Source organism: Gallus gallus, chromosome 15, assembly GCF_016699485.2.
Source record: "Gallus gallus isolate bGalGal1 chromosome 15, bGalGal1.mat.broiler.GRCg7b, whole genome shotgun sequence".
Classification (NCBI taxonomy): Eukaryota; Metazoa; Chordata; class Aves; order Galliformes; family Phasianidae; genus Gallus; species Gallus gallus.
The window spans coordinates 5,671,564-5,687,904 of NC_052546.1; the positions used below are offsets into that span (position 1 = coordinate 5,671,564).

The 16,341-nt window shown below is 46.9% G+C and overlaps 1 protein-coding gene across 2 annotated transcripts in view; it reads left to right on the forward strand.

Annotated features, from left to right (window-relative positions):
* Positions 1-16,341, forward strand: part of SETD1A (SET domain containing 1A) — a 45,190-nt gene that overhangs the window by 14,099 nt on the left and 14,750 nt on the right. For both annotated transcript variants that reach the window (NM_001030661.1, XM_040648016.2), the window contains 2 exon segments: positions 12,047-12,826; positions 15,768-15,938. In NM_001030661.1, the coding sequence (NP_001025832.1) occupies positions 12,047-12,826; positions 15,768-15,938 (951 nt within the window).

The following is a 16,341-nucleotide window of genomic DNA, read 5'->3' on the forward strand; positions in this document are numbered from 1 at the left end:
GCGCTTATTCAAATTTCTGCTGCCTGTTGCCTTTCCTGGACACCCTAAATAGACACTGCTCATCAGCAGAACGTTATTTTGCATATGCACTAGTGTGGAGTCCCAAGACTTCGCACCCCCTTCTATTAATTCCGACTTTCAGCTCAGGGTGCCTGTATGCACCTAGTACAGATGGGGCAAAACTCAGCCCGAAAGCAGCAGGTTTGTTAGCACCCAGGCTTTAGTATGAAAGTGCAGTGCTTGCTTTTGGAAATGCACATTCATCATGAGAAGGATTTCTCACCTTTTCCAACTCGTCGCAGAAAGAAATGGTTTAAAAATGCAAATCTTAAAAATGGTTTTGATTTGCTTAGTCCTCAGCTAAAGCAGAGTTGGTTTTATAAGTCACCAGTCATAGAGACAGGCTGGTGAGGTCAAGGTGCATAACAAACAGAAGGTGGAAAATGGATCTGTAATGCCTCCCCAGCCTCGGGTCTGCTCACTGCTCAATGTGTTGCAGGAGCAGCTCAAGCAAAGGAAGTTGTTGGTGGCTTGGGCTCCAGTAATCGCTCCTTGCATGGAGGGCAGTGGCACGGGAAGGAAGTGAAACTGCTCTTTGAGCTCAAAGCTGGCAGCCATGCCCATGGCTCAGAGGTTTCCTTACAACAAGGGCAAAGGGCTGTTGGAAACCTCCAGTTCCCACTCTTTGGCACTCCAGTGTTTCACCTGAGGTGCTTCCTAGAGGCATTTGGACTTGCTGACTGTTCTGCACGTGTGTGTTTTGTGGAGTTTGCACTTTTGTGGCACTGATAACTAGGTGCTAAGTGTAATTTATTGTACACCTTTGCCTGGCTCAGCCCTGTGTTGCCCAGCAGTTCTCCCCACAGCCGTCAGTAGGCCAGAGAGGAGGAAGGAAGGCTCTGAGAACTGTGGGGAGGAAGAGGAGCAGCCAGGACACTCTTGCAGGGTCCAGTCCTTCTCTTTCCTCCCTGCCCTCACCTTCCATCCCATGGGGACTGTCCTCACGCTCATGACTGCCAAAATTCCCAGTGTCGGTGGTTGGAATGACCATGGGGAGAGGAGGGCTGAGGATGGTGCTGGCTGACGTGAAGGATATTGTTTGCCAGGGGTTGAAAGAGCCCCTTGCTGGCTTGCTCCAGGAATCAAGTGTCTGCTTGCATGGGGGCTCTGGGATGTGAGTCACTGTCCTACAGAGGTTTTCCAAAAAGAGTTGTGCTTCACAGCGTGTTCATTTTGTGCTCGTGCCCAAGCAGTGTGTCATCTGCCCACTATGCAGGATCTGTGTGCATTGCATTGTGTTGAGGATGCTCCCTGTGTAGGGATTGCTGGAGCAGACAGCTTCTTTCCAGGTTTCCCTTCTCTCACAGGAGCTTGTTATTTCTGGTGCCTCTTGTGTCCCAAGCAAAAAAAAAAATAGACTGAAGGTGAGAGCAGTGCAACTAGTGGAAGGAGGAGCTGAGAGACCATAGCCTAGGCTCAGTGCTGGTGTGTGTCTCTTTGGACAGTTTCCCAATCCCAGACCCTGCTGCCAAAAGATGGTATTTCGGTCAGCAGCTGTGGCTGAGTTGCTGGTGCAGGTAATGGAGGGAATGTCTTTGAAGGAGGCTGATAAATGTGAGCAGTCGTTATTGTGATGCTCCAAGTGTTTTGCTATTGTCCAGAAAAAAAAAACACTGGGAAAATATGAAAATCTGTAGTACTGCATACAATTATTCAAATGATGGTAAAATAGAAAGGGCAATCAACCGGTTGAATATCTGCCACAGAGATGTGTATGAAAGGATGCATTTTGACAAGGGAATCTGAACGAATTTGTTCACCTGTTAGTACTGTGTCAGGTGGGATACATCTCCCAAATTATATCAGCAGAATGGGACCAGTGGATGGTTTTGCAAGCAGGAGATGTGTGCCGGTCAGTGAGAGGTTGCAGTAGGATGCTGTGGGTCTGACTGAAGATGGAGACTTGGTGCTGAGGCAGCTTTTCAATACCCTGGGGACCCTTTGGGTGGCACCGTGGGGTCCTTTAGAGGAGCACAAAGGGCTGTGCTGGTGGGTTTAGTGTTATTCTTTTCCAGGGTTGAATGCCATACAGTAGGGTTTGTGTGAATGTGCTTTCAGAGTTCAAGAAGAGAAAACCTGAGCTTTAAATACTACTATGCCATCTATAAAAAAAAAACAATTGTGGCTGTGGAGTCCCTCCAGTTCCTCATCGTCCACTGGCTGGGAGACCGTCCTGTGCAGGAGCTGCTGCTGGTCCCGTCTGGTACAACCATCTCACCCCAGTTCCATAGTCAGCCTTTGCAGTACCCTGCGGCAACGAGGTTCACAGATGAATTTTGCTCTAGGTGAAAAGTGTTTCCGTGTGGTTTACTTTAAACCTCCTGCTTGCTAATTAGAAGACAGGTGGGGAAATCAGCGTCGCTTACCTCCTTCTTTTTTTTTTTTTGTATATTTTATGCCTGAACAAATGGCGGTGGGAATGCAGCGCAGCTGTGGGATGTTTCCACTCCAGTAATTTAGAACAGTTGCAGCTACACAATTTATTTTGCATATGGTGAGGATAGTTCAATAGCAAAAGTTTGATATCTTCTAGAAGGCTATGTGAAACATCATGTTCTGCACGGGATCCTGTTGAGGGATCAGCCAGCAGCACGAGCCCCAAGGGTTATGTTTCCCATAAGGAGTGTTGTAAAGGAAGAGTTCCTTCTGTAGCAGAGCTCTTCCTTACAGAGCGGGCTTTTGGGAGGAGAATTTGAAGGTATTTTGACTGGTAGTTGCTTTATGTTTCATCTTAGCTTGAGGATTTTTAATGTTTTAATGAATATATCTCATGCCTCAGCTGATGTGCTTGGTTCTGTCCTGCCTGGATGCAGGATGTAGTTAAATCAGTGCAGCAAGAGAAGGAAAAAGCTGAGCAGGAAGCAAAGCGGCGAAAAACTCGAGATGCCTCCAGAGAGATCATCTGTAAGAGAAGAGGAAGTGTTACCGAAGGGGAACTGCTTCTTACTCGCCTCACCCTTGCTTTTGAGGAAGGACGTCTATGCAGCCTCTTCAGCAGCTTGAAATAGGCTCCTTAGGTTAAAGTATCCCCTGCAGCCCAGCTGGGTTTTAATGCTGAGAAGGATTTGTTGGTCTGTGCTACAGTGCTCAGGAAAGGCGCTCCTTAAGGAGCGGATCATTTGTGGTTGCTACAAGCCCAGCCACAGCAGTTCATATAGAAGTTTGTCTTGTGAGCTTCTTGTGGGAGAAGCCACGTCCATCATTAGGGATGCCCCTGGAGAAGGAAGGGCAGAAGTTTGGATCTGAGGGTGGGCAGCAGCAAGCAGGAGAGCATTAAGGGATGGTGCTAGTGGATGACCTCCCAAAAGCTCCTCATTTTTCTTCCTCTCGTTGTCCTTCAAGGCCCTGATTCCTTGGGTTCTGCTCTCCTTGATGAGGAAGGTTCACATTGCACAGGCTGCCTAGTGAATGTCCAGGTCTTGCAAATCAATCTGCTCTTGTTGCTGACTCTGGAAAGATCGAGAGCACTAAACGTGCTCTGAAAATGCTGCCTATCAGTAATACATGTGATTTCAGATTCTCTACGGTGTAGATGTAGTGCATAAAAAGGGAATAATATCAAACTGGCCTACTTCTGCTGATTAGAACTTGTTTAAATACAATATGTGTACAAGCTATTCTTCAATAGGCTGCTATCAGCTGGGAGGCTAGACTGCTTTCCAAGCTTATCTGCTTTCTTATCGCTCTGTTGCTAGCAAGGTCTGGATTCCTGGCTCCATTTGACCTATGATTGAAGTATGAGAGTGAACTCAGGGGACAGCATATGAAAGCCTGCCTGGCACTGAGCTGCAAGGGGTCTGTGTACTCTGCACGCTGTTTTTATGCTTATAGGTGGACTCTGATCTAATGTTGCCAGTTGCCTTCTTTATCTCTGATTGTTAAGTACCTTAGGCCATCTAGAAATATTGGTGCATTTTTGCACTGCTGTGAAGAGCAAAACAGCATTTCAGAATTGTTTAGTAAATTTGGGAAATTAGTTCACTGTATTTTGTGTGACTTCTCCTAAATTTATCAGTTTTCTTTGCTTTCTTACATGCTGCTTCAAACTCTGGATCTTGCATGTAGATAGAGCTTGGAATAACACCTGCTAGTAGCTGGGATGCCAGAAGATGACAGAGGACCCCATTGCATGCTTGCCACTGCCTTTTTTGTCTTTCTTTTTTCTCAGAGGATGTTAAGTTCCCCTGTAGGATTTGGCTAGTTTATTCCCAGGACTCTCAACCCAGTGTCTGAAAAGGGCTTTACCTGGGTAAAGCCAGCCTGGCTGCAGGCAAGTCTTTGGGAGAAGCAGGGAACGTTCCCTGACTAATTTATCTGCAGGGGGTATTTTCTTGCCACTCTCCCATCCTTTTATGCACGACTTAGCTTCTCAGCTAGCTGAAGCCTTTGAAGTTAGATTGCAAATAGCTCTTTGGCTGTCTCTCTCTCTCCACTCTCCCCCCCTCCCCACCTCAAAACAGGGAAACCAGAACAACCATTACTGTGGGAAGAGCTGGCCTTGTTGCGTGGTTCCCCTGCGTAACATCCCTTCTTTTCCTCCTTCCTTTTCCCTACCTCCTCCTCCCCCCACTGAGAAACCCTTTTTCCTCTTAATAAGATCTGCTTAACACTTGAGGGAAAAGACCACAGTTCTGTCAGGTGATAAATCCAATTTTAGAGCGTTTCATACGTGGTGAAAACCAGGCAGCTGCCTGCTGCAGCCCCCACATTGATGTGTGTTTGCTGTGCCAGGTTGGATCCACTCCTTCCAAGCAGGGAAATGGGTCAGTCTGGCACGCACCAGATTTCAGGATGGGGCTTGCACCCCTTGGCACATTCCCTTGCTGCGCTTTAGGGCCTGTCTGGTTGCATGGTTGTATTTGTCTCATCTCAGGGGTCTGGAGGTTCATGGGTCTCACTTTTGATGAACATGGACCCAAAGGATGTTGTTGGTCTTCGCTCTTTCTTCAATTTGAACTGTCCCTGCAGATACCTGCAAGCCTCTGGTACATGCTGGAAGCCCAAGGACAACGTCTGGCTTTTCTAAATGTCCCTTAGTCAGTGAGTATGGACGAGGCGTAACCACAGCGCATCACAGAACCTCCTTTCCCTTTCCAAAGGGAGAAAGAGATTGCTGCAGCTCATCCAGCTTTCTGCTAAGGCAAATCGGGCAGCTGTGTTAGTTTACGGCTCTGAGGATTGCCATCCTGGAAAGCTCCTATTGTGGGCTCTCGAAAGTCTCATTGAGAAATGAAGTAAGGTGCCAGGAGAATGGATTGCTAAAGGTACTGGGGATGCTGGTTGAGTCTCACTCCCTTGGAATCACATTTCTCAAGTTGTCTTCCTTCTGGATCAGTGCAGATCTTGTTACCACAGAGCACTAATCATGCTGCGTCTGCTTCCCATCTGTCCTCTTCATGCAGTTTTGTCTTTCCATGAGTCCTTTGCGAAATAAAAGGAGTTTCCAACCTCAGGGAGATGCCTAGATGCTGCTGAACTTCTTCCTCTAGGATTTTATCTTGGACAGAATAATCCGTGCATTACTTCATGTGGACACTGGAGCTTCCATTTCCAGTCATGTACAACTAGCCTAAACCCCTCATGTTTAATTGATGCTTCTGTCCTCTGCTATATTTTGCTTCTTGGTGCAACACCACTTCATGCTCTTTGTCTTTGGGCTTTGCTTTGGGAAACACAGATTTCAGGCTAAAGGAGGGGAGGTTTAGACTGGATATAAGGAAAAGGCTGAAGAGGTGTCTGGGGGTTCCAAGCCCCATCCCATGCTCAAGCCATCAGCCAAGAGTTTGCAGGAAACCTGGCTGTGTGGATTCATGTGGGGCTGTGAGGCATTTCCTTGCCCCTGCCCTGTACTCAGGAACCAGTAGGAACTTCAGGGGAATTCTCCTTCTGTGATTTTAGGCATTGACTTGAAATTTCCTCTTGGCACTAGAAGAAAAAAACCGTGGCATAAATTAGGCTGGTGTTTACAGCGCTGTTCGTTTACCGTGAGGGCTCGAATATTTTTGTCACTTGTTTTACCCATTGAGCAGCCTCGGAGGTGTGAAGAGGTTGGTGTGTGCCAAGGAAGCCCTGCCGTAAGTACCAGACCAAAACATGAGCCGAGCCAAGTGAGTGTCTGTGCGGTCAGGTAGAGTGTTCTAATCTCTTGGAGCTTGAATTTTTTTTTTTCAGGTAATCAGAGAGAATTTTTCATTCAATAATAAAGAAACCAAAACACCCAAGTAACTTTTCACCTCTGGCAAGAAATCCTTGCTCCATTGCAGCTGTTTTGGTGCCTTTTTTTGCACCAAAATGGCTGCAGGGCACAGTGTTGAGTCTGTGTCACCCTAATCTGTGTATTCTGCTGTGTTTGCTGCCTTTGCCTAAGAGTCAAATTTGCCAAGTGCTGTATAAATGTATGCTACATAGGTATCTTGCTCTTCCATTCTCAAGATAGAAATGCATGTTGCTGAAGGTATTTATAATCATTTGGCTGTAATGGGTTAATCTTTTAATATCCTGAGCCAGACACTTCATTATAGTGCATATACACCTGAATGCTATCTTCATCCCAATTAAGAGCTACCGTGATGGCAGTCGCACGCTCTGGCAGCAGCAGGAGGATAGGCGCTCCTTTCGCTGCCCAAGAGAAGACAAAGGATATGGCAAACCAGCTCAGGAAGGGAGGCATCAGCCATCTGTGGCATCAATCCAGGGTGTGTGGCAGTGAGCTGCTACTGTGGGCGCTGGTGATGGCATGGATATCGGAGCAGGCAGGAAAGCTGGCAGGGAGCATAGGCCAGTTGGCTCTGCCCTCCTGCTCAGAGCCACCCTTGTGTATGTTCTTATAGAGGGAAGTGTGTGATTATAGTTAGCAACGTAAGAAGTATTTATTGTAAATACAGTGCTGAGTCTGTCTTGTTCACACCTGACACCCAGAGGTGTGAGTACTCAGCATAGGGCTGCTCCCATGTCAGCACGCCTGAGGGCTGCACCATGCTACTCAGGGTGTGCCAGGGACGTGTGGGATCTTTGAGCCCTTCTCTGGTGAAAAGCAGATGAGCAATGAGCAAAGCAGTGCTCCCTGAAGCCCTCACTGTGCTCTGCTGGGTAAGTTTTGGACCACATGAGCTATTTGCAAGGTGAATGGTGGGATTCTCTGAACTGTGTTTGTTTGTTTGTTTGTTTTTTTAAAAAGGAGCATTTCATTGAATCATGCCCCTGAAGGAGGAGCTGCAGGTGTGACAGCTTTACATCCTCAGACATCCCTTTTGTAAGAAATGCAAGAGACAGGTCTGAAGCATCTCATTCTCTCTAATGTTTTCCGCAGGAGGACTAAGCTGTTACACAGCGGTGCTGCTCTCACCCAGGGATTGCAACATGCTGGCTGCAGCTGCTCCCTTGCCCAAGCACACTGTGGGCTCAGCACAGGAGGGATCCAGAGGCTGTTCTCAGCTCTGTCAGTGCTCGCTGCATGACCCTGTTCAGCCAGGTGTCACTTCCCTGCCTCTCCCTCACTTGTGGAGGCTTTTTCTTTCCCCACTTTTTGTTAGGGTAAGGATGAGGCTTGCTCGTGTGTGAGTGTTTTTAGATCCCTGCATGGACTTGGTCCAAAACCAAGTGAGGACTGTCTGACAGTCAGTAGGGTTATGAAAACTTTTTTCTGTAAGAACTGCTTCTGATTTTACTTCTAGCTGTACTGAAAAGCTGATGCTTAACATTTCAAGTGGGAAAGATTGTCAGTATTCGATCATGCAACTTACGAAGTTTTAGGCCTTAAGGATTGATTTTCCCATTTGGTTTCTGTGAGTGGAGGTTGCTGCAGGCTTATAGGTTTGCTTCGTCTTGCAAGCATGGGATGCTTCACTTCATTAAAGCTAATGACCTTGCATCATGCTGATGCCATTGATCTTGCATTTCATTATTCAGATGCACCAGAGCTCAGCCAGGCTGTATCAGAGCAGCTGTGTTCAGTGGTAGAGGTTACCTACCTCAAAAAAAGGTAACTTGTTACCAATAGAAGTGTTTAAATGAAATAACTGTGAGCTGACAATATTCAAAATGCATTCTGAATTCTTTTTAAAAGGAAATGAAAGCATGCACAGTTCCTCTGCCCATAGGAAAGGGACCGAACGGCATTCACGCTGAAGCTCCCAGCCGCTACCGCAATGTCAGTGCTCCTCTGGGCCGGGGAGAGAACAGCCTCTGCACACCTGGAGCTGCCAGTTCTGCATGCAAATATTAGGAAGTAGTTTCTTTTTGCTGCAGGTATGAATATTTGCTTGCTAAATGCTGGGTATTAGCTCTAAGACCGATACCCTGCATTCAGTAGCTCTCTACCCTGTCACTATTCAGATTGGTCAGAAGGGAGATCTTAGGATATTTCTTTTGCTTAACTCAAGAGGCTCTACCTGAGCTAAACTGCACTGTGCCAGGACTAAAGGTGGCAGCTAACGTGTTGGACAATAAATGAGACCCTTTATAAGCAGTTATGCTGACGTGAGTCTCTCCCAACAAATTTGCAACATTAAAACACCTTTGGAAAAATGTGTCATGCATATAATTAAATACCTGTTTGGCTAACTCTTAATTTAATTAATGCAAAGTGAAGATGGCAGCATGAATTAATTGAGAGGGAAATGGCTTTCTTCTCAGTGTGCTGAAGGGAGGGTTTCTGGAGGCATTGTGCCCTCAGAAACGTGGAGGTGAACTCTGGGACTGACACAGTTTTTTGACAGTGATAGAAATGATGTTCTCACAGCAGTATCTATGCCAGATATCAGCTCATTTTTTTCCCCCTGTGAAAACAAAGAGGGAAACCAGATGGCAGTTTCTTTGGGAGAACAGCACGGCTGCTTTTCAGCCTTACCTTGAGAGATATTTGGTAGCAGCCACAGCAAATTCAAGTTCAGACAGGTGAATGAAAAGAAATTCATGTCACAAAAGGTCTGTCTGTGTCTCCCATTGATTTCTTTCTGTGCCTGTATCTTTCTCTCTCAGTTGGTGCCCATGTTTTTCCCCCTTAGATACAACTTTCCTGTAACTGTTCATCTGCTTTAAATATTAATTCTTCTTAACTTTCTTTAAAGACTTTCCCATAGAAGATCTTTTGGTTTGACCTCTTTGCTAACCTTGTGTAATTTTTTTTCCCCCCCACCCTTTTGGTGTTTTTCTCCCTGCTGTTAAATCTTTCCCTTTCCATTTTGCTTGGGATAAAACTGGAGCACAGGTTGTTCACTGTGCAGGTGAGTTGTCAGCCCCACACTGCAGGAAGCAGGGAATCTGTTGTTGCTTCCTGCAGACTCATGTGAACACAAGAACTTAAAATTGTCTTCAGGAATGCTAGTTGTTGCTCAGCTCAAGTGCATGTATGAAGCATGTATGAATGAAGGAGAATAAAGGAGGCTGATGTGCAGCTCAGCAGGCCAGGCCTGCCAGCTCTGGTTTCAGTATCAGCTGCTCAGGGTGTGCGGACAGACCCTGCAGGAAGACTGGATGTCACTGAGGGGCTGTGGCTGGGAACATGTTGTCCCCATGGTGCTGCCTGGTGCTGGAGCTCTGCGGGGACTTCATGGGGTGACTTTCCTCCATATCTCCCTGGATGAGATGAATGCAAACTTGAAGTTGGTTTTGTCTGTCTGTGGTAGGCTGAATGCTTCTGGCTTCTCATCCAGCACTGACTTTTAGTATGATCCAGTTTTTGCAATTGGAGCCAATGATTTTAACAGTGCTTTATGTGTGTGTTTGGTGAAAAATGGGGTCTGTTTCACAGGAAACTTGTTTGCACCTGCCACGATCATCTTGTTTGCTCTTCCTTTGCCCCTTTCACTGGAGCTGCATTAGCTGCAACTGCAGAGTGTTCTTTCAATCCCTGGCATCCACAGTGTGGAATGTGATTGTGGAGCTGAGCAGCTGGGGAAGGGATGCAGGGTGCAAACCTCAGCGCCCATTCATGCTGTGAGCCACTCTGCAGGGATAAATGGTGGTCTCCTTGTCGAGCCCAGAGATTAAGCATCTTCAGAGAGATAAGATTGTAGTTGGCTTTTTTGGGGTGATCCGTGCAGTGTGTGTGTACTGCTGGGCTCGTGCTGCAGCAGCAGAATGTGAGGAAGCCTGGGCGAGGGGAGGTGCTAGGACAGGAGGATTTGCAAAGCTGCTGTGGCAAGTACTGTGCTCAGCCTGCTCTCTGGTGGTAGCTGCTGTAGCAGGGATGACCTTTGATAAAAATGTGAAGCATTTGGTTTGATTGGGGTGGTTGTGGTTGCTCAGCTCCATACAGCTCACAGCAGAGTCATCAACTCAGCTGCTTTTGCTTTTGTTCCCTTACTCCTGAGCAAAATTCCTAGGTAAAAAATTGAAATCACAGCAGCTTCAGAAAGAGAACTGCCAGCAAAGTTTCCCTATGCAGTTTGTCCAGTGTTTGACAAAGAGCTCCATTCCTCCTTTCTTTCAGGTCAGGAGAGTAGACAGCAGGTAACTGCTGGCCCACAGCATGGAAGAAATAAACATCTTGGGAATCTCCAGTCAAGTTTGGCTGAAAACAGCCAACACGTTCCAAAAGCTCTTGCCAGAACTGAGATGCAGAGACACTTAAGTAGGGCACTGACTTGTGGTTGGTCTCATTTCTTTGGCTGGCTGCAGGGGCAGTTCATGGGATGGATACTTTTTGTTTAGATGACAAGGCACAAACTGTTTGGCTTCTTTGTGCAAAGCTATTGTGAGGAAGGAAGTGCTCCATAAGTTGTTCAAAGGAGGCAGGCCAGTTGTGCTTGTTAGGAGCTTGAGCGAGAAAGTCATGATGAGAGGTTCTGCCTTTCAGCCCTGAAAACATATGGTGATGTTTGCTGTCACCCTAGTGCTGGCTTTGCCGTTTTTATCTGGGAAAGAAGGAAGAATGGGGTAAATAGTTTTGGAGAAGGTAACGTGGGACTCTCGTTCTTGACATCCCACTAGTAAAATGCCAGCCCCATTTGTGTCTCATAGATAACTCTTGATGTGGAGGATGCCTCTTCCAATAGCGTCTGGTATTACATAGCAGGATTTGTTTTAACAATACCTGAGGGGTGTGACAGCCATCTCTGTGGCCTGTTGGTGCTGGAGGCACCTGCAGGATCCAAGTGCCTGTAGGGTGTGCATACAGGAAAGAGCATTCATGGTGTGCTGGGGCTAGCTGGGGGGGCCTCCAGTTTCTTTCCTTTTGACAGTGGGGGTGGCACATCATTACCATTTTTGCATTTTATATTATTCTGTATCTGCATGTGGCCAGTACTCATTTTGCTTAGAAACATGACATATGCTGTGTCTTTGAATCGCAGTGTTTATGACTCTGTGAAATTTAAAGGTAATGTAAGCAAATTCAGGTTCTGTTTTTCAATGTGAATTGCTTTGGCCCAGCAGACACAACTTCTAATAGCAGCAGCCGTGTCTGCTATTGTCTTCCCACAATTAGAGGTTGACAGCCAATGATCCAGAGATAATAATTTAAAAACATGGAAACTGTGTGTGTGTGGTAAAAACTAAAGAATGAAACCTGTGGCATAGTGCACCTGTCAGTATTAGATGCAAATAGAAAATAATGCAACGTGCAGTGAAAGGAGTTTGGGTTGTGTGTATTTTGCCAAGCATGGGAGCAAATCCTCCTCTTGCACAGAAGCTGAGGTTTTGGGTTGGTTGAATCACAGAATGGCCTAGGTTGAAGAGGACCTCAATGGTCATCTGGTTTCAACCCTCCTGCCATGGGCAGGGTTGCCAGCCATTAGACCGGGCTGCACAGAGCTGGTGGTCTTTGAGAAAGCTTTTACCCCTGCTTCCTGAGGTCTGACGTGGGAGAAGAAAGCTTCAATAGGAACCAGCTGCTCGGTGGGCCTCATCTTTTTCAGAGTGCCATTTGCTTTCCTCAGATCCCAGTTAAAACCTGTGCCAAACTTGGGTTTATTAGAAGCAGCCAGAGCTGTGGTATTTATCGCGAAAGAAATGTGCTCCTCACCTTTCCTCTCTTTCGTTTCAGAGTCAGCATTCTTCAGGGGAGGACATGGAAATCTCCGATGATGAGATGAACTCTGCGCCTATCACCAGTGCAGAGTGTGCCAAAACCATTGTGGTCAACTCCTCAGTCAGCAACGCAGCCGTCATGGCCCCATCAATCCCTCCCCTGCCGCCGCCGCCTGGATTCCCTCCTCTTCCTCCTCCTCCACCACCACCTCCACAGCCGGCTTTCCCGATGCCTCCGCCGCTGCCTCCTCCACCTCCTCCCACACACCCCGCTGTCACCGTGCCCCCGCCGCCACTCCCTGCACCGCCTGGGGTCCCTCCACCTCACATCTTGCCTCCGCTTCCTCCCTTCCATCCCGGCATGTTCCCAGTCATGCAGGTGGATATGATAAGTGTCTTGGGCAACCACTGGGGTGGCATGCCCATGTCCTTCCAGATGCAAACTCAGATGCTGAGCCGCATGATGCAGGCACAGAACACATACCAGTATCCGCCTTTCATGGGGGGCAGGATGCAGTTTGTGAATCTGCCGCCCTACCGCCCGTTCTCAATGGGAGCAGCTCTTGGTCGTGGGCAGCAGTGGCCACCACTGCCCAAGTTTGACCCCTCAGTTCCACCTCCGGGTTATGAGCCCAAGAAGGAAGATCCCCACAAAGCCACTGTGGATGGAGTCCTCCTGGTCATCGTGAAGGAACTGAAGGCTATCATGAAAAGGGACCTGAACCGGAAGATGGTTGAAGTAGTAGCATTTCGGGCATTTGATGACTGGTGGGACAAGAAGGAACGGCTGGCAAAGGTAGGCTTCTATGTCACGTGTGCTGGGTCACAGTGCTTGTGGCCAGGGGTGGGTAAGAAGGGATCTGGGTCTGAATTAAAAAACAAAGCAACAACAACAAAATACCCTAGAATGCTATGGTACCTAGAACTGAAGCAAAAAATAAAAAAATAAAAAAAATTAGAACCATAGAATAGTTTTGCTTTGAGAAACCGTATTGCTTGGGGACTGCTGAAGTTAAATGGGAAGCAGATTTGACCTGCATCTGCCTCCCTGATCTCCATGCCAGGTAGGTCAGGAGCAGCCCAGGATCAGCAGACTTCAGCCTTGGGACAAGTTAGCACCCAGGTGTTAAACCTGGCTCAGTTTTGTGGTGTTGCTACGTGCATTTCTTGCTACTTTGCCGTGAGAACAAATGCGGTCTTAAATGAAGGTACCTTGCTCCCTCCCATGCTGGGGCACAATCTGAGGGGGACAGTGAGCAAACCCTCTGTTTTTTCCAGGTGTTCTGTGGGGCTGTAACGTCCTCACTGAGAGGGGCATTGCTACCACCCCAGTCCATGAGCTAGGTGACATCTGAGCATCATTGCAGCCACCGATGCATCTGCAGACTTGCCCTGCCAAGACTGAACTCCACTGAGCATCCGTAGTTGTACAGGCACAGCTGCTCCTTCAGGCAGAGAAGGGAGAGCCTTCAATGTTAAGGAGTCTTGCTATTAAATTCCTAAAGTTCAGCCTTCTACCCTCGCTTCTCCTTTCTCTTTTCACCCTTTGCTGGAGTCCCAGGGCCTGAAATTGGAGAAGTGTAGGAAATTTTTGTTGTCCAGGCCACTGATGACTGCTTCCAGGAAGGAGTTTGCAGGAGGAAATGACCCCAGGATTGGGATACAAATTGGCAAAGGCTTCTAGCATTGAAGAAGAAGCTGAACTTTAGCTTGAAAAAGCAGGAGTACTTGAAAACATGGAACCAGAGCTCTCTGTGCCCACTTTATAGAACAAAGTCCAGGAGCATTCCCAGTTCCACACTCCTCCCACCTCCCTAGTGCTTGTATATGGCAGCAATTAATGCAAACGCTGAACATTGGCCAAATACATGAGGATTAGTTACGGGGACAGCTTCGCATGAATTGTCTGATCCTTTCTCAGCCAATTTCAAGCATTCCTCGGCCAGCAAACAGCTCTGTGATTTAACACACAGTGAAATGAACTCTACCCAAAAAAGCTAATGCTATAGAAAGATTCATGCAATCTTCACAGTGACTTTTACAATGAGTTGTTTAAAAAATATAAAAATAAATAAATAAATAAAGCAACACCACAAGCCACAGCTGCCCTTTCTGTTTCAGATACCAGTTTTCAGAGCAGTGCCCTCACCACAGGCTCTGTAAGCTGGTTGCATGTTAGCTCTCATGCCTGAGATTGCTCCTTGGCTTACAGAGTGGTCAGTATCACTGCTGCTGTTTGAGCTCTTCCATGTGCTGGTTCCTGCAGTCAGTGTGTCCTTCTGACAAAGGCTTCCAGAAGCCTTGTGGTTTTATTTTTGGGCTGCTTCTTTTTTCATTTTTCCAGGCTGCCCAACAATGTTCAGTCAAAAATTATCTATGGAGTGCTTTTTGACTGCCTCTTAGCTTTCTGGGGCTGTTTAGTCTGGGGGAAAGGAAGCTGAGGGGCAACCTTATTGCTCTCTTCCAATATCTGAAAGGTGCTTACTGTGAGAGCGGGGTTGGTCTCTTCTCACTGCTGACGGGTGACAGGACAAGGGGAGATGATAATGTTAAGTTGCGGCAGGGTAAGTTTAAGTTGGATATCAGGAAAAACTTCTTTACAGAAGGGGTTGTTAAGCACTGGAATAGGCTCTCCAACGAGGTGGTTGAGTCACCATCCCTGAATGTGTTTAAAAGCCATTTGGATGTAGTGTTCAGGGACATGACTTAGCGGAGAGTTGTTAGAGTTAGGGTAGTATGGTTAGGGTGTGGTTGGACTCGATGATCTTTAAGGTCTTTTCCAATCTGAGCAATTCTGTGATTCAGCACTGCATGGAAACACAGTATACTTATCACTCCAATGTCTCAGCTTTTGTTTCTCCCTTTTCTGACTTCTGTATCAACTTGGCTGCTGCTGATTGCCAAAAACATATTGGTATAGGCGTAGAGTGGGAAAACTTAAGGGTAAAGCTGGTGTCCTAGGTCAGGCATGCTGGAAAACGTATGGGGTAAATGCTGTGAAGGAGCACATTGCTAAGGAAGGCAGCACATACTGTGGTCTTTGCCTATAAAACACTTTCCAAGTCTAGTGCTGCTTGGGTGGCTGAGCAGGATGCATTAAGCACAGTGCCAGGAATAACCAACCATCCCTGGACATGGAGGGCTGCTGTCTGAGTTCTCTGCTTGATATTCCCATTAGTACTGTCCTTTATTAGCAAGAGAGTTGAGCTTACACTTCCTTTTCAGTGATTACACTCTAGCAAATTAACTCTGATAGTGTCTGTAAGTGAAAATGACTTTTAGCCAATGTTGTACCACTGACTGATGCAAGTGAACATTACCTCCAGCGTCCTTCGCTCAAGACAAACATGCTGTGATGTCTGTTTTGCTATTCGATGGCTCAAAATGCAAGATCTCAAGGTGTGTTGGTGTCCGTGCCAAACCACTGCTCTGAGAGTCCCCACAGGTTTGTCTTCAGCAGTTTTAGTGCCATGTGCAGAGCAAATAACTTCTTAAAATGCAAAGGGGAGAAGGTTTCTCAAAGATGGGAAAGTCTTGTCAAGAAGAGCTTCTACACTTTCTCCCTTTCAAGTGGTGTGGTCATGTGGTGCATGTCCAGATGCCTTCAGAGAAACTGATGCTCAAGCAAGTGAGGAGTATTTCATGAACCCCAGCTATCTAAATGGCTTCTGGAGTTCACATTCTCCCCAGGAAACTTCTCTTTTAAAGGTCTTTCTTTTTTCCCCCCTCTGTTGCAGGCGTCTCTCACTCCAGTGAAGTCCGGAGGAGAACTGGAGGAGAAACCAAAGCCAAAGGATCGAATCACATCTTGTCTCTTGGAGAACTGGAACAAAGGCGAAGGCCTGGGATACGAGGGAATTGGCTTGGGCATTGGGTTACGAGGGGCCATCCGGTTGCCATCCTTCAAGGTAAAAACAAAGATCTGTCTTCATTACACTAACATTCCCTAAAGGAGCAGTAGGAGAATAGACCTAGCTAAGTTTGTGCCCCTAAGCCCTACAGGCTGTTAGCCCCACGCTGTTCCCTTACAAGTTTCCTTCCTCCAATATCCCTTCTAACCCACCAATAAAAAAACACAGATGCTCTTACCCAGCCTTAGCCTTTCATCTACCACTTGTGTGAACTACTGGTAAAGGTTTTCTGCTCTGCAAGGTAAATGGGGCATGCGCTTATGTTCTGGTTTCAGCTGAGGCAGTGTTAGGATGCAGTGTTTCAGCATGGTTGTAAAAATATGCTTATACTAATAGCACTTTACACAGCTATTTCTTTGCTTAGAACTCTGTAAGCAGAGTTTATTCAGAGCTGGATTTA